General features: G+C 34.9%; 2 protein-coding genes across 7 annotated transcripts in view; one reads left to right on the top strand and one right to left on the bottom strand.

Moving 5' to 3' along the window:
• PDE6C (phosphodiesterase 6C) overlaps positions 1–4,776 on the top strand; it is a 37,620-nt gene extending 32,844 nt beyond the window's left edge. For 2 of the 3 annotated variants that reach the window (XM_019739670.3, XM_019739689.3), the window contains exons 19-23: positions 1,678–1,752; positions 1,864–1,947; positions 2,314–2,467; positions 2,694–2,771; positions 4,641–4,772. In XM_019739670.3, coding sequence (XP_019595229.2) covers positions 1,678–1,752; positions 1,864–1,947; positions 2,314–2,467; positions 2,694–2,758 — 378 coding nt within the window. In that variant the 3' untranslated portion in view covers positions 2,759–2,771; positions 4,641–4,772. Of the gene's footprint in view, positions 1–1,677; positions 1,753–1,863; positions 1,948–2,313; positions 2,468–2,693; positions 2,772–4,640 lie in introns of all 3 variants that reach the window. The other variant, XM_019739680.3, reaches the window with a different exon arrangement.
• Positions 4,777–5,077: 301 nt separating this feature from the next.
• Positions 5,078–26,436, bottom strand: part of LOC109451444 (protein FRA10AC1) — a 35,705-nt gene continuing 14,346 nt past the window's right edge. For 3 of the 4 annotated variants that reach the window (XM_074339372.2, XM_019739718.3, XM_019739712.3), the window contains exons 9-14: positions 25,746–25,859; positions 24,158–24,200; positions 22,020–22,138; positions 17,473–17,511; positions 10,813–10,891; positions 5,078–8,832 (exon numbers count right to left, since the gene is read on the bottom strand). In XM_074339372.2, the coding sequence (XP_074195473.1) occupies positions 8,790–8,832; positions 10,813–10,891; positions 17,473–17,511; positions 22,020–22,138; positions 24,158–24,200; positions 25,746–25,859 (437 nt within the window). In that variant the 3' untranslated portion in view covers positions 5,078–8,789. The remainder of the gene's footprint in view (positions 8,833–10,812; positions 10,892–17,472; positions 17,512–22,019; positions 22,139–24,157; positions 24,201–25,745; positions 25,860–26,436) is intronic. The other variant, XM_074339373.2, reaches the window with a different exon arrangement.

The raw sequence follows: 26,436 nt of genomic DNA, 5'->3' as shown, positions 1-26,436 counted from the left end.
AAACTATTAGAAGGCACTGAGTTCATATTCAAGGGTGCCTTCCACGGGAGTTCTCCTCAACCTTGGGGAGTTGAGAGTGGGGAGCCACTAGTTTACCACTGGATTTCTTACTAGTAATTGGATAAAAGAAGCTTCTTTTTCCCTCAGTAATTTCCAGGGAAAACCCTAAGCAGAAGAGAAGCCAGAACTCATTGGGTTCAAGTATAAATGTGGATTGTATTTGTAAAGATAGAATAATTAGAACATCAAGTGCAAAACCAAATACGGGTGCTCCTTCTGCCCTGATGTGCCTGCTCTTCCGCCTGTTGTCCTTCATCCACTCAACCACCCAAGCCAGCAACCTAGCGTCTTGCTTGAATCCATCTTCTCCATTTCAAAACCACTGCTGTCTATCACCCGTGCTACAACCTCCATTCAGACTTTCATCAGAACTACGGCGGTGGCCTCCTAAGTGATCCTCTCTCATCATTAACTCCCCAGCCTTCCTCTGAGCTGCTGCTGGGTTCATTTATAAACAGAGTTCTGCTCAGCCATTCCACTGCTTAAAAAGCTGTTTAAATTCCCCATTGCCAGAGATTTTCAACTTTAAAAAAAAAAAAGTCAAGTCTATTTCCTACACACACACACACACACACACACACACACACACACACACACACACAAATCACCTTATAAAAGAGAATAAAAGCAATCCTACTTCAGCTTAAATCTCTCGTGGCCTCCACCTTCTTGGGCCACTAGAGCACTTTGGAAGATCCCTAGGGCTCAAGGAGTAAGAATCACTGGCCTAGAGAATCAAATTCAAACTTCCCAGCAAAGCTTACATGGCCAGTCACTACCTGTCCTTAACTTACACCCCTCAGTTCACTTCCCATCACTCTCTCCCTTGTCACCACCGCACACTCTAAGTTCCTACTCACATAAGCTCTGGACGTTTCATTTGATCTCTGCACAGTCTCCCCCTCCTCTTTACCTGGCAAACTACTATTCATCCTTGATGATAGAACATAAATGTAACCTCCCCCCTCAATGAAACATATCTTTACTCCCTTTTCCTTGATCCACAGCATTTCACACGATTACTATTACAGCACTAACCACATGACTCTCTTCACTAGACTATGAGTATCTTAAAGAAAAAGTGTACGTCTTGGCAAGCCTGGTTCATGCCAATGCAAGGCAGCTAGTAGGTGTTCAATGAACTTGATATTGTTTTTTTTTTTTTTTAAGCTGTATTAACTCTGAAATATCTGCACACTGTAACAAATGAAGCTGTGTGCAGGTATGAGAGCGTGTGCACAGGCATACATGCAGATAGATGCTCTATGCTAACAGGTAAGCAGGACAAGAGGACGACCTGGGAAGCTTTAGAGCCTGAAGTGTACTATAATGGAATGAAACATCTTCTCATCTCGTCTTTTTATTGTTGAGAGGTGGTGGTGACAGCAAATAGGACACAGGCCCTCCCAGAATAAGTGTGGAACACGGAAATAGAGGAAATTCCCCTTTCCCATTTCAATTATCATCTGTAAATGAGATTTTTAAAACCAAAGAGCATAATGTTACAGTACTCCAAACATTAACTATAAACCCTATCCTTAAATGTCAACATGCTAATTCAGTGCTTTTTCTCTATTAGTAAGTTGTTTTCATGAACTCAGAGTTTCTTATTTGCAGGTAGCACTTCTGGTTGCAAATGAATTTTGGGAACAAGGAGATCTGGAGAGAACAGTGCTGCAGCAACAACCTATTGTAAGGACCTTGTCATAAAATTGACTTATTAAAAATTGACACAAATCAGTCTGTTTTGTTCACTGAACTTTAGAACACTATCTTTCTAAAGATATTTATTTCTCTTTCTAGCCTATGATGGACAGAAACAAAAAAGATGAACTACCTAAACTTCAAGTTGGATTTATTGATTTTGTTTGTACTTTTGTATATAAGGTAAGTGAACAAATTATTTGAGTGAAATACATCATCTGGATGAGATTCTTTCTTTCAAACTGTAACCAAAGTTAAAAAGGCACCCACATGGAAAGACATTAGGGGCGTCCTTATTTCTCCAAAGTAGTTTAGGTAGTCTCCTGATCTCTCATTCAGGGGTGGAATAAAAGGGGAGACCTCAGATGTGAACAGACTGATACAGGCAGGCAGGAAAGACAGCACCTGCCTTTCCCTGTTTCCAAAGCACTGAATTAAGCTCATCCTAACAGCTCTGAGCACTACAATTCTTTACAATTTCCTTGCATATAAAAGTACTGAATATCAACCATATAATTTAAGTAGGTTTTGACCTAAAATTCTCTGTAGGAGTTCTCACGGTTTCACAAAGAAGTCACACCTATGCTGAATGGTCTTCAGAATAACAGAATGGAATGGAAATCCCTAGCTGATGAGTATGAGGCAAAGATGAGGGTAACTGAAGACGACGTGAAAAAGCAGGAAGAAAACATGATTGAAAAAGGTTAGATGGAATTTTTTTCCTTCTTGCTTAATCCACTTAGAAGGTGGCTGCTGAAGTACCTCTGCAGAACACTGAGTTTTTAGAAATAATATGAAAACCACAGAAATCAGTGGGATCAGGGTTCGGTGAGCAAAGTTTCAGTTCCAACATTGTGCATTAGCTGTGAGATTGTGAGCAACCTGATTAACCTCTCTGAGCTTAATATTCCTTTCTATATACCGAGGAGGTTTTACAGATCTCGGAAGACTTAAGGAAGCCCTACATGTAAAGCAAAGCTGGCCAGCTGAATGAGGTGACTTCACAAGTACTCCTAAGACTTGGCCTGCGCTTCAAATGTCTCCACGCAATGCTGTTCTCCCTGATAAAATTTCTACTCCTGAAGTCACTCTGTTAAGTTTAACAACTTCAGAAAGCCTCTGTTAAGATGCTTAGGATCAACTTTAGTACATCAGATGTCTCAAAATGTCATCTTTAAAGTGGAATGCTAACGTGATGACTTCATATTTTGTCTTGCGAGTTCAGCACTCAAAGTTTTGTAAGAAATTCTTGTTTAACAAAGAAATCACCTCTATCTGGAAAGGCCTTATAAAACAGAAGATACAACGTCCCTTTCAGAAGATTCTATTGTGTGTAGTGGTATTTTAAAGACTTCAGAGGAGGAGGAATTTTGCTTAAAAGGTTAAGGCTATTCAACAGACTAAGGTTTCTGACTCCTTGATATCCATTCACTTACACACTTAATGGGTGTCTATTCTACACAAGGCCCTGTTTTAGGTAGGCCCTGGGGAAAGAGGGGTTCCTTATCTCAGATCTTACCGTCTGGTTGGAGAACTGGATATGAAACCGATAAATGAACAACTGATTATCTACCGCGTTTCCCCGAAAATAAGACCCAACTGGAAAATAAGCCCTAGCATGATTTTTCAGGATGACATACTCTGAACATAATGCGTCTTTTGGAGCAAAAATTAATCTGACCCGGTCTTATTTTCGGGGAAACACGGTAACTGTAATTATCAGAGAAAGCATGGGCATCCCATGCTCCTGAGGGATCCTGGAAGGCTTTCCTGAAGAAGGATGCTTCTGCTAAACACTGAGACTTTGGCTAAGCAAAGAAAGGCAGAGGTTGGGGAGGAAGGGAAAGAACAGAATATGTGCAAAGGCCTTGAAGTTGGCAATAAGCTCGGTGCAATTGAATAACTTAAGTGGTGTAGATGGGGATCTAGAGAGCAACAGGGCAAAGTACCGGAGGAAGCTGGTAATGTGGGCAGCTCTGCCAGGTAGTGGGTTGTCTTCAAGGCCTTGCTGAGGATTTGCCCTCCAGGAGAGTAATGGGAAGTCTTTAAACGGATTTAAACAGGAGAGCGGTAAGATCTGATTTGCACTTCAAAATGATACAAAAAGATAACAAACATGGTCATTTTCTTGAGCAAGTGAAAGCAAAGATATTTCTTAGTACAATTAAATATTTATCTCAATTTTATGATGAACGGGATTGATGAACACTTAAATGAGGTCCTTTAAGTGGCTACTGACATTTTCTTTTACTATGTTTCCCCGAAAATAAGACCTAGCCAGACAATCAGCTCTAATGCGTCTTTTGGAGCAAAAATTAAGACTCTCACTAATACTGCTTATAGTAAAATAAGACTGGGTCTTATATAATATTATGTAAGACCAGGCCTTATATTAATTTTTGCTCCAAAAGATGCATTAGAGTTGATTGTCCGGCTAGGTCTTATTTTCAGGGAAACACAGTAGTTTTCAGTATATTGGACATAGACCTTCTATACTTTACATGCATAAAAAATTACTTCTAAATTTTTTTCCTACTACACTGAGGCCTCTGGGAACTAGGAACATTATTTTGTGTCTCCAGGCAACAAGCTTTGTCCCTGGCACAAAGCAACAACTCAGATTCCCGGATTGTGTAGTTCAGTGGTTCTCTTGAGAAATAGATGTTATAATTGGCTAATCATTTATTAGTTTCTATTTTTCAAACGGACCTCTTCTGAATATGAATTCAGGTTTTTAAATGGTCAAACCCTTAGTATTTGCAATAAGTTAGAACTATTAATTAGGCTATAAAGTTAATACTAATATGAGTGTTAGAATAAAAACACAGTATTTCCACTGACTCTCACTAATACTGCTTTTCTCCTTTTTACTGTAGTTGCAGAAGATTCAGGAGGTGGTGGTGATGACAGAAAGTCCAAAACATGTCTAATGTTGTAATATAATACAATTGATCTAAATTTCAAATATTGTTTCTACTTTTGAAGAAAAACAAAATATTCAAAAGAACTTCAGCAAATTTCATTCAACAAACCATCAAGTGACAGAAAAAGAGGAGCTTTGGTGGTGGCACACCTTTCTCTTGTGACTACCAAGAGAAAATATACTGCTAACCTGAAAACCCTAGAGGGTAAAATAAAGTTCAACAGAAGTGTAAAATAAGAGGAAAATGAGTGCATTTTTGGTGCCAATTTGTTTTAAATTAAAAACAAGTTAAAAATTAAATAATCCTGATACTAGTCACCAATTCTTTAAGAGTTCTTATTAATTATATTCATTTGTTGGGGCTACCATAACAAAATATCACAGACCGAGTGGCTTAAACAACAGAAAATTTTATTCTCACAGTTCTGGAGGCTGGGAGTCTAAGATCAAGATGTTGGCAGGGCTGGTTTCTTGTGAGGCCTCTTTCTTTGGTTTGTAGAAGGACGTCTTCTCCCTGTGTCTTTACATGGTTTTCCTGTGTGTCTGTTTTGATCTCTTCTTATGAGGACACATATTAAACTCATATGACCTCATTTTACCTTAACTACCTCTTTACCCACCCTATCACCAAAATACAGTCACATTGTGAGGTGTGGGGATTTGAATTTCAACGTATGACTCTGAATGTCAACATATGACACCCATAACATTAATACTTGCGATTTATACCTCAAATCCCTTCCTAAACTAAAAGACATTACATGTCTTAATGTAAGAGTAAATACAGTATAGAATGTATCAAAGAAAAAGGATGTCAAATGTTATTCTATCTGAAATGCTTATCATCTCTTTCCTCTAATTTTACTACTTTTGTAAGTTTATAAACTGTCTTTGTCCTATGCCCATCCCTCTCTGCAAGCCTGAAATCAATTATTTTATGTGTAGCTAATATTTTTTTATGTTCAGAACTATTCTTCTAACTGAAAGAATTATCAATTTATAAGACATTACCTGGATAATCCCAATGTCAGATAAAACAGCTAACAATTATTATGCATTAAAAAGCATGTGATTTGATTATGTAAGACTTTTACTTATCAAAAGTTGTTTGGAAGGACTTCAACAGAAGTTACTTTAAAAAAAAGATTACCAGAACTATATAGCAGGCATTCTGTACACTGACTTATAAAGAGAAACTAAGGACAATCAAATACTCCTACTACATGGTGTATATCTGGACATCAGAAAAATTTAAGATTTCTTCTTTTAATATCTATAATCATAGACCAAATTGGAAAACAGGCCAAATAATAATAATTGCACCACAGATTTTGTCAAAAGATACCTGAAGTATTATGAATCAAATTGATGATCTATGAACTTCGAATGTTTTGTTACAGAGATAATTTTAAGCAGTCAAGAAGTCAGTCACCATATGTTATATTTTTACAAGTTAGGTACTTAGAATCCCAATTGTTACTCTCACATTAGACTGTGACGTCCGTGAGATAAAAGTTTTTGTCTGTTTTCCTCTGGTTCATAGCTCTATCCTGGCACCTAGAGAAGTGCCTGGTATAAGGTAGGTGCCTGGTAAATATTAATGAATAATATTTTGAATAAATCTCATATTAAACAGGTATAAATGAGGACTACCTGTAAGTTAATAAAATATTTTTAGGGAGAAAAAACACTCGATATATACACCCAAATGAGTGTTGTCTATTTATGTCATCACCATGGGCAAGTGGTACTTGTACATATACCTTATTTCTATTGCTTAAAATAATTTTGAAACTTCACTTCTAGCATTATTTTAGAAACTGCATAATTTTATGTAATTTTTGACCCCAAAATATCAGTCAGTTCAAAAAACTTCCCCTCCTCATTCACTAGGAAACAAATTAGTATAGGGAAGAGATGTGCCACCTCTGAAGGTCTTCAAAAATAGGAACTTTGCTTCAGAGCAAGTATAGGAAAGCATAGTTTCATATCCCAAACCAGTGTTCCACTGAATATCACTGAATGCACTACAAGTTTGAAATAGGTCTGTTGGAGAATTAATCATTCAGCTCAACATTTCTGAGGTCTTTTCAAATACTCCTTAAAAATATGACCTGTCACTGTATGAAGGAATTAGGTGTTCATATAATGAAGAAATTTAGAAATGAACTTGATGTCCATAAATTGTACTTGTAATTCCAAATACATGGATCTATTTTGAAAGGGTTTTACCATGTTTCCCCCAAAATAAGAAGTAACTGGACCATCAGCTCTAATGCATCTTTTGGAGCAAAAATTAATATAAGACCTGGTCTGATATTATATAAGACCCAGTTTTATATTATATTAAAATAAGACCGAGTCTTATAATTTTTGCTCCAACAGACGCATTGGAGCTGATAGTACAGCTACGTCTTATTTTCAGGGAAACATGGTAGATATCTTCCCTAGTTAATATTTAATTTTATAGTTATTTTCTAATGACTATTAAACTATGAATATATTTTATTATAAAAATGTTTAGCTTCATATATTCCATTATCAGTTTTGTTGCTGAACATTGGAATAATTTTTCCTAAGAAATCAAGATTCCTTTTTATTCACTATAAGTAGTTGGATAAAAAAAGACGTAATTTCTTTAAAACATGAGGGAACTTTCAAACAGTGTTTAACATTAATAAACCAACACTGATTTACTTACTGTTTTCTGATAGTTTAGAAAGACTGGATAATTATTTCCTAGATAGTTCGTTCCTTTGTAGCACTGTCCAACATAATGCCTCACACATAACAGAAGTCTGAAAAATATTTACTGAATTCATAACTAATAAAAAAAAGTCTGATACTAACCATTTAAAAATAAGACACTAAATTACTTATTTTGCAATTTAATGCCAATCATCCCACACTTGTCATTAATAAGAGTATACATTCGGGGAGGCCGGATGGCTCAGTTGGTTAGAGCGTGAGCTCTCAACAACAAGGCTGCCGATTCAATTCCCGCATGGGATGGTGGGCTGCACCCGCCGCAACTAAGATTGAAAATGACGACTGGACTTGGAGCTGAGCTGCACCCTTCACAACTAGATTGAAGGACAATGACTTGGAGCTGATGGGCCCTGGAGAAACACACTGTTCCCAATATTCCCCAATTAAAAATAAATAAATAAATAAATAAAACAAAATGTATCAATAAATTCTTTTGAAAATTTGATGAAAAGTATGAACCCTTTCCCCAAAAAACACACACAGACACAGAAATTTACACAGATTCTAGGATTGCTTAGACCTCCTGACGCATAGCCATTGACTCTTGGCGATATGGACTCTGAATTAAGAACTCATATTTTTAATATATCCCTGCATATAAGTAAATCCATATTTCCATGACTGTATCTGAGATAAGTTCTATGCACACAGTATTATTCAGATAAATTACCTTACTATGTAAGCTCCGCTGGAGTCAACTTTTGTGAACATATCCTCTGTTTTAGACTACTGGGGCCTCATTTGGTTTCCTGTGGTATTAACTTATTTTATAATTAATTATCTACACACTGGAAAGTCATATTTGATTATAACAAACTCCCTTATGTGGTAGAGGTGAGAAGAAAGCAAAGCAACAGAAAGTAAAAAGAAAAAGCAGCTGGAAATAGGTGGTAATGGGAAAACAGGTGCCCAAAAGAGGGATGCTAATGTATCAAAGGAAAGAAGTTGAAGATATACTTAATCTACTTTATAATTTTTGTCAGGCTCCAACAATCCTAATAATTTTCAACTAATTGAAGCAAAGGAAAATAAATATAAATCAGTGGAAAAAAAAACCCTACAAAATAAAGGAGTAATGGAATCTCTGTACAGTATACTAGCTCCATCCTCTAGGAGCTACAGATGGAACAAAGTTATAGATAAAGAGATATACAAAGCATGGGGGAAAATGTTTTCAACAGAACTACCGAATTTCCAAAGCATCTGATGTCTTCAGAGTAGCTGAATTTTTATTTCCAAAGACAAACCACTCAAGCTGCAACTTGTAGATAAAACTTTTTGAAGTTTCAAAGTGTACTTGCATATTAAGGAATATAGACTCCTTTCTTCCATGTCACAAAAATAAATCTTGAAAATACTCATCAAATTCTTCTTCCCTATTTAAAATAAAAGGCATATATATTGATTATATCAACAATTAGAGAAAAAAATTACAAGGTGACATATCACATGAGATTAATAAAAATATTTTAATTCAATATAGTTGCTGATTCTTCTATATATCAACATATTTCATGATTCAGCCATCAAATGATTCTTAGATTCTAAAATAACTACACCCAAATTGATTATAATTAAAATGTTTTGTACATTGGAACTTTTCCCTAAATGTATTTATTACCTAAGATTTTACTTTAAAGTATTTTGTAAAATGTTATTGTTTCTCTTTACTTTTTGGGTTGACTTTATAACGTCTCTGTTCCATCTCAGTCTGATCAAGAAATGAATGAAAAAGAAACTATTTTAAGGAAAAATACAAGACTTATTCTTAGGAATAGGGAAAATCTGCTTAGGCTGCAAGTTTTTATTACTAAGAGAATAGTAAATATGTAACTGTAGCAGTAAAGATTATGTCTAGAACAAAGAATAGAACTCTGAAAGAAGATATTAATTTATAACAATGTGTTAAAATACTATGAAAATTGCTAAGTATTAAATAAAAATTAATGCTAGGAGCCAGAGTGGTACAGTGGAAATGGCACAGGTTTTCAAGTCAGACAGTGTTTAAGTCTTAGCTCTGTCACGTATTAGCTGGGTGACCAAGTTACTTAACTTCTCTGGGCTCAGGGGTTTCTTTTTCTGTTAAATGGAGCATATTACAGTACCTCATAGAGTTGCTGTAAGGATTAACTGTATGCACAGTTGCTTTTCTTCCTTCTGGGAACAGGGAACCAAGCTGGACAGTCAAATTCAGTCTACCAGTATCTTTAGAAAATGCTCTTTTATATCAGAGATTCACAATGGGATTCCATCACTTGGTTTTAATAATTGTGAATACATAAAGTCATCACAACCATGTTCAAATTGCAAAAAAATTAATTACAGAATCAAATAAAGTTGATTTAAGAATTATTTGCAATTTGTCATTTTCAGTTGTAAAGCTATTCAAGGGGAATTTATATGGTTGAAAATTTAGTCAATAATTTAACTAAGATAGCAATATTTTATTTACAACAACAACTTTTTAATAATGTGATGTATAGTGACCATACATTTAGGAATTCTTTGGCTAAAATAAATAAATAAAAGGTTAAAAGTCACAGAAAAAGTAATCTTGTTAAAAAGACCTCTTTCCAACACACTTGAATTCTATTGTACTGAGAATATATCATATAATTAGCAATATGTTATATAATCAGCTTTTAAATTAGTGAAGTATAACTGATTTAATAGGTCTCTTTCTATTATGAACCAACATGACTAAGGACTAGTATAATAGGACTAAAATTTATTTGAACACTTACTATAGTTGTAGGTATTGTATCAGGTGCTTTATATTCTTTATTTCATTAAACTTTCATAAACTCTATACAGTAGGTATTATTTTATCGTCTTTTAACAGATAAAGTTCAAGTGGTGAACATGCCAGTATGTGACAAGAATTGTTAACATTCCAGCCCATATCCAGACAGCTCTTCCAACCCATAGCAGAGAACAATGCATGTACTGAGTTATCTGTCTTTGGGGGCTAAAGTGGGTGTTGGCAAGTAAACTTTTACACCTAGATATATCTTCAAGGGGCTCCCCTGTATAGGTTTATGATAATCAGAGTATTGTGGATAGACTGCTCTAGAAGCTAGCAAACAACCCTTCTCTGAAGGAATCTAAGCAAAAACCAGAAGGTCATCTGTTAAAGTGAGCTGAGGAGAGATTTACTCACCAAGAAACTGGACAAGCTGGCTGTTTATGGTCACAAACAATGGCTGGGAATACAATCTGATCTTATCAGGCTAGGTGGTCCTTGGCATTAAACACACATTCATGACGGTAAGTTTTTTCATTAACTGTTATCAAGAATGGCTGTCGTCACAGCTTCCTAAACTGATGTAATGGGTATGTATTATATAAGGACTTACTGTGATTTTTCATCGGTCTCTGGTACTGGGCCTTTCCAAAGTTCAGATTCTGAAGTACTTTCTTCCTCATCAGAGTTTCCTGTTCATTTAAGAGATTTTTTAAAAAATGTGAGTATTATAGTTAAAACATATTTTGAACTACCCACCAATGCAATTAAATTAACTTCAGATTTAATTGCAGTTTAACTTCAACTTTTATGGCTCTCTAGAAATTTAAAATTCACTCTATCAGACCAATAAGTTCTTTCTAAATGTAAATAAATAAGCTGAGATATACCAAAATGTCTCAGGAAAAAGACCATAAAATCTCATGGAAAACTTCTCTAAGTTACACTGAGTTAAAATAGCAATTCCAATAGTATTAACTCATAAAGGAATATTTCTTGCAATATATGTGATTGTCTTTGATTTACTTTCTTAATTTATTAGTCATACAAAAGACATCCAGGTTAAGATTTCGGTAGAGAATATATTTACATTAGGATCAAGACCTCAAGAACTGAAGTAGTAAGTAGGAACAGCTAGTTATGAAAAAAATGTCAGACATTTTAAAAAATATTGATTACATTAATTAGAAGAGGCCTGTTGCAGTGAAGAAGCAGGGCTTGTCATACACACATTTTTAGGAGTAAAAATTCTGTAAATTCTTTCTTGAGGAAAATCTGGCAATATAGATCAGTTTAGAATTTACATACCCTTTGACTGGCAATGCTGTTTTTAGGAATTTAATTGTTTACTTAAAATAAATGAGCACCTCAGATATATGTACAAAGATGTTCACTGTATAACAACAACAAATGAAAAGCTAAATTCCTACCAATTAGGGATTAAGGATTGGTTAAATAAATACTATACAGCTGTTTAAAAAAACCTTAGCATATCTGTATGTATTATCATGGGGAAATATCCATGCTATATCTAATTTTATAAAGTTACAGAAAGCATGCACACTATAATCTGATTTATGGTTAAAACATTACATATATCTATATAGTATTATATATATATATGTATACATATATTATAAGTTTGTAAGGACCCACCAAACTTAATAGTGATTATATTACTTGTGGGCCTGGGATACTTTTACTTTAAGAATTTCTTTTTTTTTGTATTTTAAACAATGATCATGTATTATCTTTAAAAATCCATAAAAAATAGATACTTCTATTTTAAAAATATAACAATATAGACATGTTTCCAATGAATCACCCTATATTAGTCAACTAAAAATTGTCAAATACTGAAAAAAAAATCATGAGGCAATAAAATTATATGCCACAAAGTAATTACATTAGCAAATAATTCCATTCCAATAATGGCCATTCTTCTAAAAAAAAATGACACAAATTTGGCCAGTCAATACAGAATGTCAGTAAAAGAATATCCCTTGGTTAAACACAACACAAAAATAAAACAGCACTGATTTATCACCCAGGTTCTAGCTTTTTACCTGTTGGACTTGGATCCTTGAATCAACACGCATGTCTGAACTTTGGTACCGATTCTATTCTGGCACAAATGCTAACCAAAAGTGGCCAAAAAAGGGAGGGGGGTTGTATTTCTAATGATCTACATACAAAGATGATAAAAATATAAAACCTTGGGAACAAGATTCCCACTCAATGGCAGCCAGTGTCCTAAACTGAATATGTGAGAAGAAAGAATAAATAAGTCTTCTACTCTTATTTTTATGAAAAACAAAGCACATAAAAATAGTTAGGCCTACTAAAGTTACTGCTATGGTGTCACCTTGTTAATGACGTCAGAGAACAAAACATACAACGCCTTTGGAAGTGGGAAGCTAATTTCAAAAGGCCTTACAACCAGCTGCTCTCTTGTTTCCTCTCGAGTACTTCGCACATGCCAGTTTGCCTACATCAGTTTTTGGATACCAGACAATCAAGTTTTTCTAAAAAATCAAACCAGTTTATAATAACATTATAAAATAACTCTTTGAAAGAACACACGCTGAAAAAGTGGCCAAATATCCTTAGAGAATCAAATCTACGAGACTGGACTAAATGACCTTTACGGTCCCTAACAATCCTGTGAATCTATCATATTCTAGTTCCCTGAAGGTGACAATAACTACAAATCATTTTTATGATAACTGCTACAACCTGCCAAAGGCGGGAGGGGTGCTGCTAAAGAAATAACAGTTAATAGAATGGGCAATATGTAATGATGCTCTTGCATCAGTTTCACATCTATGCAGTGACAAGTGGAGATCAGATTTTAAGTCACTGACTCTCGATGATGGAAGGGGATCATGGAGGTCTTTAATCGAACACTTATCCAATGAATGAATCTCTTATTGCAACACCCGGGATAACAAGTGGCTGACCAACCTATGCTTGGATATCTCACTACTTGCTAAAGTAGCCCATTCCCCCCATTGTTTTCTTCAGATTGTCCCAATTGAAAAGTTTTTCCTTAAATTAAGGCAAAAATCTGTCCTCAGGCAATTCTTATTCAAACACTCTAGTTCTGCCAACCAGGCACCTGTCAGGGCCCAGGGCAGGTCGCCCCAAAATATGTCACAATGGAATATTGATTATTTTGAATTAAAGTTACTTAGGAAACTGCCATTGAAAGAAGAACACTCTGACCTCTCTGTCCGGCTAAAAAGCTCCTTGACCTTCCTTATCTCATCCCTCCCACCCCTTCACTTTTTAAACATCAACAGCTCCTTCAACCTTTTTTTTATGACACAATTTCAAGTTCTGTCAACACCTTGGTTTTTCTATTCTTGATGTGCTTTAAGTTTGCGATGTTCTTTATAGCATGTGATTCAAATTGCATAAAATTTTCTCTACATGTTTGGAATAATAAAAGCAGGTCTATCATCTTGATTTTTCTGGATATTATATGATACCTAAATAATTTGGTTTACTGTAGAAGTAGCAAGTTTCAATTACAATAACAAATTGACAGGTCAGATTTTATAGACTTAATTTTTGATCTGACCCGTTCTAAAGAACAAAGCAAGAATTTACAGTTGGGTAAAGACAGTCTATTCAATAAATGGTGCTGGGAAAACTGGACAGATACATGCAAAAAATGAAACTGGATCACGTTCTTACGCTGTACATAAGAATAAACTCAAAATGGATTAAAGACTTAAATGCAAAACATGAAGCCATAAAACTCCTAGAAGAAAACACATGAAGAAGTAAACGCTCAGTAATATTTTTTCTGATCTATCTCCTCAAGCATGGAAAATGAAAGAAAAAATAAACAAATGGGACCACATCAAACTAAGAAGTTTTCTCACAGCAAAGGAAACCATCAACCAAACGAAAAGACATCTTACTGACTGGAAAAATATATTTGCCAATGATAGATCTGATAACAGGTTAATATTAGAAATCTCTCTCTCTCTCTCTCTCTCTCTCTATATATATATATATGTGTGTGTGTGTATATATATATATATATATATATATATATTTATATTTATATTTATATATATGTATATATATATATAAAGCTCACACAACTCAACAACAAAAAACAAACTAACTACAAAATGAGCAGGACATGAATAGACATTTCTCCAAAGAGGACATACAGATAGCCAATAGGCATATGAAAAGATGCTCAATGTCACTAATCATCAGAGAAATGCAAAGAAAAACCACAATGAGATACCACCTCACTCCTCTTAGAATGGCTATTATCAATAAATCAACAAACAAGTGTTGGCGAGGATGTGGAGAAAAGGGAACCCTTGTGCACTGTTGGTGGGACTGCAAATTAGTGAAGCTACTATGGAAAACAGCATGGAGATTCCTCAAAAAGTTAAAAATAGAACCACCTTATGACCTAGCAATTCCACTCCTGGGTATTTACGCAAAGAAATCTAAAACACTAATTCGAAAAAATATATGCACCCCCGTGTTTATTGCAGCACTATTCAAAATAGCCAAGATATGGAAACAACTGAAATGCCCACCAACAGTTGATTGGATAAAGAAATTGTGGTACATTTATGCAATGGAATATAACTCTGCCGTAAAAAAAGAATGAAATCTTACCATTTGCAACAACATGGATGGACCTAGAAGATATTATGCTAAGTGAAATAAGTCAGACTGAGAAAAACAAATATCACATAATCTCACTTACATGTGGAAACTAAGGAACAGAATAAATGAACCAACAAAACAGAAATAGACTCATAGGTACAGAGAATAAACTGATGGTTGCTAAAAGGAAGAGTGATAGGTGAAAGACAATAAGGTACAAGCTTCCAGTTATAAAATAAGTAAGTCACATGGATGTAAAGTACAGTACAGAGAAGGGGACTTGGGGGATAGGTGAGAAAGGTGAAGGGATTCAGAAGTACCAATTCGTAGTCACAAAATAGTCGCAGGGATGTGAAATACCGCATGAAGAATATAGTCAATAATGTTATAAAAACTATGTGTGGTGTCAGATGGGTACTAGACTTATTGGGGGGATCACCTCATAAATTATATAAATGCTTAACCACTGTGCTGTACACCTGAAACTAATATAAAATAATATTAATGTCAACTAGAATGAAAAAAAATATATATATAGTCACGGGATGTAAAAGTACAGCACAGGGAATATAGTCAACAGTATTGTAATAGCCTGGTAGTGTCAGAGGAGTGGGAGACTTGCTGGGGTTATCACTTTGTGAGGTTTGTAAATGTCTAATCATGATGTTGTTTTGTACATCTGAAACTAGTAATAATTTAAAAAATAAAATAAAAAGCAAGAAAACAAACTAAGCTACAGGTTCTTCAGTCTGGGTACCACATTCTTCCCTCCCTACTATCAGAAGTCTGACCTGCCTGAGGAGAGGGACAGAGACTTAGGGCTATTTCTGGGAGATGGAAGAGGCTCAAGAGGGCTGGAGGGAGGGCAGTGGAGGGGAGAAGGAAGAATAAATGAAAGAATGACTATAAATGAGTAAGTTAAGACCTTCGCCCCAAACATTTTTTAATAATGAAAAATTTGGAACTGGAAAAGGGCAATTATTTCCCTCTACATTAAATAGGCCTTCACACCGCTCATTGCCATGTACTGTTGGAAATGGGTGAAAACTAAAACAAAATTTCTGACTTTAACCTGTGTGTGCTTTTTCTTTACTACTTTACTACCCCAGATAGCATAAGTCTATCAGTCTCATGCCTGCACTACACTTCACCTAATTTAGAAGGAGTTGCTTGCTGATAAATTAGGATTGACGTGGGAAAAAGGAAGTGTCAGTGCTTTGAATATGCTGAAATACACTTCAAATATGCTGAAAACAAAACTGATATGAGCAAAATAATTTATAAGGAATATGTTATATTCCTAAACTAGATGAATGCCTACACTGATAATTCCCTCTTCATTAAATTTTTAAACAGTAAATATTTTAAAATTTCAGTTTTACTATTTTCTCAGTACAAAATTTATGATTACGGAACACTTAAAAATTCTCAAGAATTATACTAAAATGCTAATAATGTTTATATTGGAATGGTGGGATTTGGAGTAATTACTAAAATTTTTCTTGAGTTTGCCACAGTAAATATTACAGTAAAATTTGAAAAAAAATATTTGTTTATAAATTTCCAAGTAAGCCTAGAAGTCTTAAACTTCTAAATTTCTAATAAAATAAGTCCAGATATTATAAAATGAGTTAGGTATGCTGTTGAATTACACTTTATTGTCAGGCCCTAAGCCTATGCAAAGTCTTTAAGAAATTCAACATTGTATTACTGTTTGTTGTATCACAACTGGATGGCCCCTTTTATGAACCCATAGGAGATTCTGTTCTCAAAACTCTGCCTGGAAAAAGCTAAACACCCACCCTGTGAGTTCTCTTTATTATTATATGGGTATAATTAATCATTCTACTGGTAATTTCCTTCTTTGGTTTGGTTGTTAGGAAGAACAGTGACAAATTTGTGATCTACCTTTGCAATTATGCAGGATGTTTTGGAAAACATTTTTCTGTATTAATTTTACCTTTAGGTTTGCTTTGCTATTCTACCTTTATTTTTCCATTATTCTAATTTTACCTTTAAAAAAATCTTACTTTAGTGTATATTTTTGTAGGTCATTGTGAATACTTTTTGGAATGTTGCAGGGAAAAATAATAAAATTTATAGCAAATATTCAATAAAATCAAATCTGGTCTGACCCAATCCTGTGAAAACCACAGGACTTATTAAAAAAACAAACCAGTAGCAATCAGTTGCCAACATCTGCTTTCCATGTACAAACCACCTACTTCCTTTAATCAATCAAAATCACCAAAATGACAGAGATAACTCAGTCCCATGCAACAGAAGCAATATTTCTTAAATCTTAATCCACCTCCCCAATTCAGATTTTTCCATTCCAACCTCATCCGTTTCTCTTCCTTCATATTCTATAATGTGAAATTGAAATGTGTACCAACTGTATCCACCAAAAAACATTTTCACGTTTTTCTATACTTAAAATAAGAAACTTTTAAATGTTCTAAACCGGGGGAGAAATCATACATATCAGGTCTTTTTCCTATGATTTTTCTTATGTAGCATAAATACAAAATAATTTATATCGGAGCCAGTCACAATTCATGGGAAACCCAAATTGCAAATAAGTTGAATCTATATATTTTTATTAAATAAAGAAATACTTGATACTTACTGTTTACAGAGTTTTCTGATTTCTTTGAGGATGAATGTCCTAAAAAGGAAACAGCATTGTTTTGTTAAGAATCACCTTGCAGTGGTGCAACAGTTGTAGCTGTAACCAGAATTGTTCCTAATAGCTGAGCTTACTTTACAGTCTTACAGAAAAGCACTTCACTGTCTTCTACTTTCACGTTCCTTAGACTTCTCTCCCTAACTAAAATGTTAGGTTCTTTCAGGCAGGGATATTTTATGCTCTCATATGGCCTGGAATACCTAGCCACAAAGCTTAAAAAATAACGAGTATCTGTAAAATAATTTCATGTTACTAAAAGAAACAAACAATGAACCAACCCATACATTAGCTATAATATAACCAATACTTTATCTAAAGAGATGTTCAACATCTGAAAGCAATTTACAAATAAAAACTCATTTTTCATGATACTTTTTCAAAGATTATTTACAGGTGAGAATCAGTAATCGGTAACTGAAAATCACACACACAATTACATCATAAAACAAAAACATTCAGTTCTACAATGGTTATCCAGTAAAGGAAATGGAAAGAGAAAAGTACTAAAGTTCTAGTAATGTAATTTTTAAAACTATCACTATATACAGTCTCCTGCAATAGGACCTCTGGAGAAATATTTCTGAAGGCTGCTAAATAAAAAAAAAAAAAAAAAAGGACAAATAATAGATGGAGAGGAACAATTCCTCCAACCTCCCTGGATAGGAGGTCCCCTAAACTAAAACCATTGCACGAATGGCCCCTTTAAGGCCAAAGGGAGTGCAAGAACTACAGGGTAAAAAAGAAAGCCTAGGCCTGGACCACAGTGACTATTTTATGTTAATTGCTTCTTCACTCCTCCTTATTTCCTAGTCATCAGACAGCAAATAAAAACATAGCTAAGTTTCTGGTGGCAAAAGAAATGTATTTTTCTCTGTCATATGAGAAACATGATACCTGCTTCCAAATGTCTATAGGTAAAAAAAAAAGGTTAGGCTTACTGTAGAGGCCTAAGGACATAACTGGAACTGAAGGCAAGAAGTTGCAGGTTTTAGCTAAATGTAAAGAGAAACCTGCTAGTAATTATAACTATCTGAAATGTAAAGGCGTATTTTGAATAGTAATGGGCTCCTTTTCCCTGGAGGTGTTGAAGCAAAAGCAGAGCAAGTATAGAGCTTCTCAAACTTTATTGTCCACATGAGTCATCCCAGGAACTTTAATTAAAGTGCAATACAAGAGATCTGGAAGGGACTGAAATTGTTCATTTCTAACAAGATCCCACATAAGGATAATGCCAGAGGACCATACTTTGAAAAGCAAAACCACAGAGTATCTTTTCAATCATGATTCCAGGTCTGACATCTCTGATGTTCCTTTTAACACTGAGAAACTGGTTACTGATTCACTCACTCATCTAACATTTACTGAAGGCCTATGTGGAGCAAGCACTGTGCTTAAGAATTAGAGACAATCAAACAAGTCACCCAGTCCCTTCCTTAACAGAAAATAAGCAAATTATTCCAAGGGTGATAAGCCTTTCCAAAGGTCCAGGTTGCTATTGGTATGTGTAACGGGACCTAACCTTGCCTGGAGAAGTGAGGTGAAGGGTGTCAGGAAAGGCCTTCCCCAGGAACTGAGTTTGGGAATGGGGCGTGGTGGGAAGGGTTAAGACCCTGAACTTTCTGTCAAAACAGTCTGCGTAAGTACCTGCCAAAGCAGACGGGTCCTCAGAGTCAAACTATTGATCTGCCTTTCTTACATTTTTCCTCCAACCATTTGCTAAGCTACCTAGCCCTACCCAATTATCCATCTGTCTGTCCGTCCGTCCGTCCATCCATCCATCCACTTATTTAACATTTTGTATGATAGTAACCTGAAGCTATGCGAGTAGATGGGATCACACGGGGAGAATGGAGAGAGAGAAGGAAAGTCCTACAATAGCCTGAGCAACTCCAACACCTAAGAGTAATACTGGGGAGGAACTATGGTTTAAAAAGGTAAGGAGAGGCCAGAAAGACAGGAAGAAAATCAAAGTAGATTGTTTTGAGAAGGAGTGTCAACAGGCCAAATGCAGCTGAACTATTAAGCATTCACTAATTAATACTGAAGTTTGGGCCAAATTAAGGCGGTCTAGCAAGAAAGTATTATATGAAGATCAACCCAGATGATCCCAGATGAGATATTAAAAAATTCCACACAATTTTCCTGTAAGTTTGCTAAATTGTTGTTTTCTGCTTTATACCACAAAAGTTGGAAAAAAGAACTATATCCTATACTCTCCACTATAAAAAATACTCTAAATAAGTAAATAAGAAAAAGATGTCTTAATTCCACTCTGCTTTGCTTTTCTATCCCCGAAGTTGCCCTGAAACAATCTTCAGTCTTTCATTTTCTCATTCTTTATTATGTGTACGCCTAATGTGCTAATGGGGTGCTGGGACTGTATCAACAAACAAAATAGACTGAATTCCTGTCCTCCTTGGGCTGTTATGTAATTGTCATATGTTCAATAAAGGAAAGCTCCAGAGCTGTGACAGTATTATAAACGGAAGCCCTAATTTAGATCCGTGGTCAGATACGGAGTCAGGAGAGGATCCCTGAGGCAGTGACATTTAAGCGTAGATCTGAAGGATGAGTTAGGACAGGACTGGGGGCTTTAGGAAGAAAGGAAGCAGTATCTATGTCCCTAAAACAAAAGAAGTTTGGCATTTATGGAAACTGAAAGGCTATGTGGGTAGAGTGTGAAAGTGAGGTAGAGAATGGTAAGAAACAATCCTTGTATGCCAGATCATTTACAGCCTTTGGGCTTTGTCCAGGATTTTGGTTATTATCCTAAGAACAACAGGATATCATTGTTTCGTGATAAATAGATTAAGGGGAGGGAAGATAGGATGTCAAGTGGTGAAGGAACCAGTAGCCTAGACAAGAAAACATGGTGGTTTGAACTAGAGTGGAGAGAACTTGAGAAATATATTAACATATAAACATAAATAATGAGAGAAAAGAACACATCCCGGATAATTCCCAGATTTCTAATATTACTTTTTAGGTTGACAGAGATCTACTGAAATATGGACACTAAAGGAAAAATATCTGTAAGGAAGATCACATGCATACGTATGTATAATCTGAGGGGTCTAACCCCATCTCTGATCCCTAGTTACCTGTTTTGAAGGTACCGAATACACTTTTACAAGGTAGGGATTAGTTCTATAATTTGAAATTAGTGATTAATGTAGTGTATTAATGTAGTGTATTAATGTAGTGATTAATACAGTATCATACTATCATATGAATGTAACAATATTATATAATACAATAATGAATGCAACAAAATTCTCAAATATGATACATTAAATATTTTACTGGCACTTAAGCATAAATATTTTTAAAAACTCAAATGAGATTTTTCACTTACTAAAATTTATTTTGGAGTTAGCAAATGATTAAGATAGAGACAAAAAGGCAGTCTGCTTCAAATACCATTTCTCAATAAGCAATAGAATAATAGTATTTTCCACTCACCATCTATCAATTTTACCAAGTCTAAAACTTGGAGATACTATATGCTTAAGCATATCATGATATGCAAGAAGAAAAAAATGGATGTAAGAATGTAACCTGTCTAATGATCTTCATATCTGGAGTAAGGGAGCCCTCTCTTGTCCAAGTATTATGGTAACATTGACCTGAATCTAATTCAATCTACCATTATCTACCTAATTTAAGTCTGATTCACTCTAAATTACAGCCAATCTGACTCTACTTTATCATGGACTGAAAAAGTAACTAGCAGTACCCTTCACAATAGCTAACTATGTGGCAAGTACTATGCAAAATGTTTACATGCATTCTTCTCATTTCAACTTCTGAGCAATCCTATGAGTTAGGTACTTTATCATGACCATTTTACACATGAAGAAATGAAGGCTTAGAAAGCTTAAGGACTGCTGAGGAAGAAGTGGCTGACTGATGGATTTAAATATTTACTAAGTATATGAGCACAGAACCATGCTAGGTTCTGAGGACACATTATATCAATCTTTATCATTTCAAGAAGCTCATAAATTAGTGAAAACTCACAGACTATGATAATTGAAATCGGTGTTATAATTTTATACTGACTCATAGATTATGTCCTGTTTTATAGTGTTCAAAATGTTTTTCACAATCTTATTTGATTCTCCACAATAAGCTCAAGCAGTACAGAGGCCAGGTATTCACATCACCCCTACTTACATAAGGAAAGTAAAACTCAAGAAGTTCAGTGACTCACTCAAGGTAACAAGTCTTTAAGTGACAAAGCCAGAATTACAAGGCTGTTTGCAATATTATACCATCTGTCAAAAAAGAATCAAAGCCAACTTTGTTTCTGAAACTCTTGTAAGTCGCTATAAGTTCACATCTAAATTCTCCAACCAGATTCCTTTCAAATAGTATAAAACAGAATTCTAAATGCATTCACCAATTAAATTCTAGATTTGAAACAAGGCATATTGCACTTCATATTCAGAAAAGTGAGTAGATATTGTATCTTAATTCCATTTTACCTTTATCCTTTTTCTTAGAGGTCTCTTCTGCAGAAGATAATCTGGATTTTTTGTGGGATGACTCTTCACAGTCTTTTTTGATTTTATTCTTTGTTTTTTTTGACTTGACTTCTTTTCTCCTTTATGTTGAACAATATAAAATTAAAGTTAACTTTTTTCAAATGATCTTTAGAAAAAAATAAAAACCAATGAGTAAAAAAATAAAATCAGTTACTTATTTTTAAAATATAACCTACATAATAAGGAACCCTTGAGTCTGTAAATATTATATTTTAGGTTAGTATATTACTTAAGATAATTCTGTAAAACAATGAAGCCTCAACACTGAGACAAAGAATTATTTTTTATAAGTCCTGTATACAAACCTTAGCAAATACAAGTCATAGTTTTACTCATTTCCTCCTTTTTATATTCTATCATTTAGCCATTACAATCAACAAACAAACAAAAAAACCAAACTCACATATACAGACAACAGAATGGTGGTTAACAGAGGGGAAGAGGGGTGGGGAGAGGACAAAGAGAGTAAAGAGGTCAAATACAAGATGAGAAGAGATTAGACTTCAGATAGTGAGCAAACCAGTAGAGTACACAGATATTGTATTATAAAGTTGGACAACTGAAATTTATATAATGTTATTAACCAATGTTATCTCAATACATTAAAAATAAAAATGGTTAAAATATACATACAAAACATTACATAAACAAATCTCACTTCCCTTCTCATAATTCATATCTATTATACCTACATTTTGAAGAAACCACTGCAACAGTTCTAAACCACCAGTAAATAGATAATTCTTCTCTTAAGAATAAAGGAATATAGTAATGAGGGTGGGAGGGCTTAATGTTAACTCATACGTCTACTTTAGACCATTTACCCTTTTACTGCTGTAGTTTTCTCTCTTCCAGGCCAGGTTTACAATACTACCATGCTTGCCAAGCAATTGATTTTAACTGGTTTAAATAAATACTAAATAGGAAAAGGTGATAATGCTGAAACTGGGAGTGGGAAGGAAGATGAAGAGACAACGGAGATTATTTTCAAGGGACTTCCAAGTTAAGGTACTTGTACCAAATGCTATAATACTATTGTAAGACAGCAACCACTTTTTGTCTCTCACAGGAATCATTTGAATTGTAAAATGAAGCTCAAAAGTCAAGGCCAAATAAACACTTCTGTTATTGCTCAGTATCACTGATGGAGAGGGGAAATAAAGGTTTAGGCTACTCAAATCCAAAAAATCCTAATTTTAAAAATAAAAAAATTATTAATTACTTAATATTTATTTTTAATAGCTAAAATATTAGGTAGGGCACATTTGTAACAAAGCTGATTTTAAAATTACTATACTAACTTACACATTTTATAAAGTTGCATGCAGAATCTTACTTGCAACTGTTGTTCAGGAATGAAACCTGAGCCCCAGTCATGAGTCACACAGATTTTGCCCGAACATCTTCAATGTGAATTACTCCGCTATGCTTGACTTCCCGTATGCCAGGCACTGTGTCACGCACTTTCATTTAATCCCACAATAACCTGGGTACCCTCCTTTTTAGAGACGCTAAAATTGAGTCTTACAGAGTTTAAGCAGCTCGTCCAAGAAGGTAACTAGTAAGTGGAATAGCTGAGAGGAATACACAGGGGTCTAACTTCAAAGTCCATGATCTTATATATACTGCATGTTGCAGAACACTGATACAGGGCCCTCCCCAACTCAGTAAGCAGACGCATTCTAGCTCATTCAAATGGAGCCTGATTTTAACATCTGAAATGAGTGGAGGTATACAATCCTTTGTGAGAATGACAAACTTCAATTAAAACACTGCTTTATAATACAGTAACTAAGTATTATGTATCTGAACACTGACTCCAAACTAAAAATTCTAGCATCTATCTGCCACCCTGTACAGGCGTTCCTATTTAAAACTGCCTGGCTAGAGTAAGGCATGGTGAACTTCCAATTCCCTCCTTTATGTGGTCATACAGTAATGACAGACATTCTATAGAAACAACTAATTCAATCATCAACCATTTAAGTCTACGTTTAGACATCCAGTGCAGGTAAGTGACTGTATCCAAGACTACTAAATACTAACCATTAACAAAACATTTTAAAAGATAGTATTACCTGTGATGGAAATTTAATTTAAAGGAACATTCTTGGCATAATCCTAAAAAAAAAAAAAAAAAAAAAAAGTGACACTGCTGAATTTTAATAATTGCACTGCTATTCTACTTTTGGTATCATAAATTCTCATTTTTCCTTATAGTGCTTTACTGTAAGAGGGGAAACAATCTGAAGAAAACAATTTGATTCTTTCCACCTCAAAAAATGCACATATATAATAAAAATATTAGAATGCTTGAGGAATTGAAATTACAACATTACTTTAGAAAAATGTGCCATGTATTCTAAAAGCAAACTGTTTCATAGACAGCATTAATGTGTATCTCACATCAAAGATCTCTGTCAACAATAGTGTGGTATAGTCATTTCCTCTGAAGTGCTCTAAGAGTTTTCAAACGGAAAAGAGCTTTTCAAAAACTTCCTCAGTTGTGGTCTCTTCTTTTGCCTTAATCTCAGTTCACACCAATTGACTTTTCCTCATGAGCACTTCCAAGAGGAACTCAGGGCCAGCCTGCTGGCTCAGGTGGTTGGAGCTCCATGCTCCTAATGCCAAGGTTGCCTGTTCGATTCCCACATGGGCCAGTGAGCTGCACCCTCTACAGCTAAGACTGTGAACAACAGCTCTCCCTGGAGCTGGGCTGCCGTGAGCTGCCATGGGCAGCCCGTTGTGCTGCTGTGAGCTACCGTGTGCCATGAGTGGCCGGTGGCCAGCATGAGCAGCCGGCAGCTGGCGAGAGCTGCTGTGAGCGGCCGACAATTGGTGACCAAATGCCTCAGCCGGGGTAGCACAAGGCTCATAATACCAGTGTGGGTCAGGGAGCTGTGTCCTACACACTAGACTGAGAAACAACCGCTTGATCCAGAGTGGGGGCATGGGGGAAGGCGGAAGAAAGGGGGGATAAAAAGAGGAACTCAGACACTAGTCTGTATTGGTATGTGCTAAATAGCATGTTGGGAAATTTGTGACTTCTTTCTGAAGTGGGCAAAAAATCTAAGGGCACATATATTTAGGACCCAAAGAACATTGTTACCATGATGGAGAGAAGCTGACACACAATACTAGCTTAGGAAAAAAATAAAGAATGAATGACAGACTCTAAAACATGCATATTAAGAGAAACTACTATATTCTGGGGTATAACACTAAGCTGTTAAGACTGATACCAAGAACAGTTATGCCCTCCTAAAGTTTTTTTTATTGACACAAAGATGGTGTATTTACTTATTAGCCCAACACAACAATACGGCTTTCAGCTAACATGAGATTTTACACTGCCTTTTCTGATACTCTGCTTCTCACTCTGCATTGGTGACATTCTCAAGTTAATGGGAAGAGGTCTTCACTTTACAAATTATTGGTTTACATTTAGCATCAGAACTATTTCACCTAAATGTTACCGAAATGCTGAGAATATAAAAATTTTAGGCTCAAAAATTCTTTGCAACATTGGGAAGCGCTGAGAAAAAGAGCACTAACAGTAAAGCTATACTAAAAATTTTTAATTGAATCTTAAATTAGTCTATATTTTAAAATCTAAATTATTAAATTTTGAAGAAATCAATCATATCCTGCCTAAAGTCAACTTACTTAATTTAACAAGTGCATTTCTCTTTTCACCATGCTCAATATAGCCAAAATTAACTTCCCAACTCTTTAAACCTTCTTTTTTATCACAATATTTATTTCCACAGGAAAACTGACCTGCAAAAAAGGAAGGAATATTAGCTATGATAGTTGGTGACAATATTTATATATATAATCTGGTGTTAGCTCTGAAACTTACTCTTAACATATAATACATAAATTCTTAGTTCTAGGAAGTAGCATTAAAAAAAACAACTAACCACAATAATTATAATATGTTCAAGAAATGTACATACAAGTATCAAATTAAAGAGCTGAATAAAGCGTTTAAAACAAATCAGTCACAGAATTCTGGCTTGATAGATAGATCAACTATTTATACTGACATAGTTTTAGTGACTCCCTTTTAGGGAATCTTACACTTTGGAAAACCATACTAAAAGCGTGTACTCATGAACACTCTAAAAGAATAAATATATTTTCCAAAGTAGATGTACTTACGCCTGGGTGAGTCCTTTTCAATATTTAATGATAATACTAAAACTGATTAAAATTAATCTTTTTAGTATTAACACAGTGGCATTTATTCTAAGTATCAACATAAAATGGCATTTAAAGCACTTTTTAAAATGCTAGCATTCTGAAATGAAGTAGAATAAGTAATCAAACGCCATGTTCTAAATTTTAGAACTAC

The sequence above is a fragment of the Rhinolophus sinicus genome, chromosome 15 (assembly GCF_057876585.1).
Source record: "Rhinolophus sinicus isolate RSI-liver-muscle chromosome 15, RSI-T2T, whole genome shotgun sequence".
NCBI classification, from domain to species: Eukaryota; Metazoa; Chordata; class Mammalia; order Chiroptera; family Rhinolophidae; genus Rhinolophus; species Rhinolophus sinicus.
This window is presented reverse-complemented; position numbering and strand designations above follow the sequence as displayed.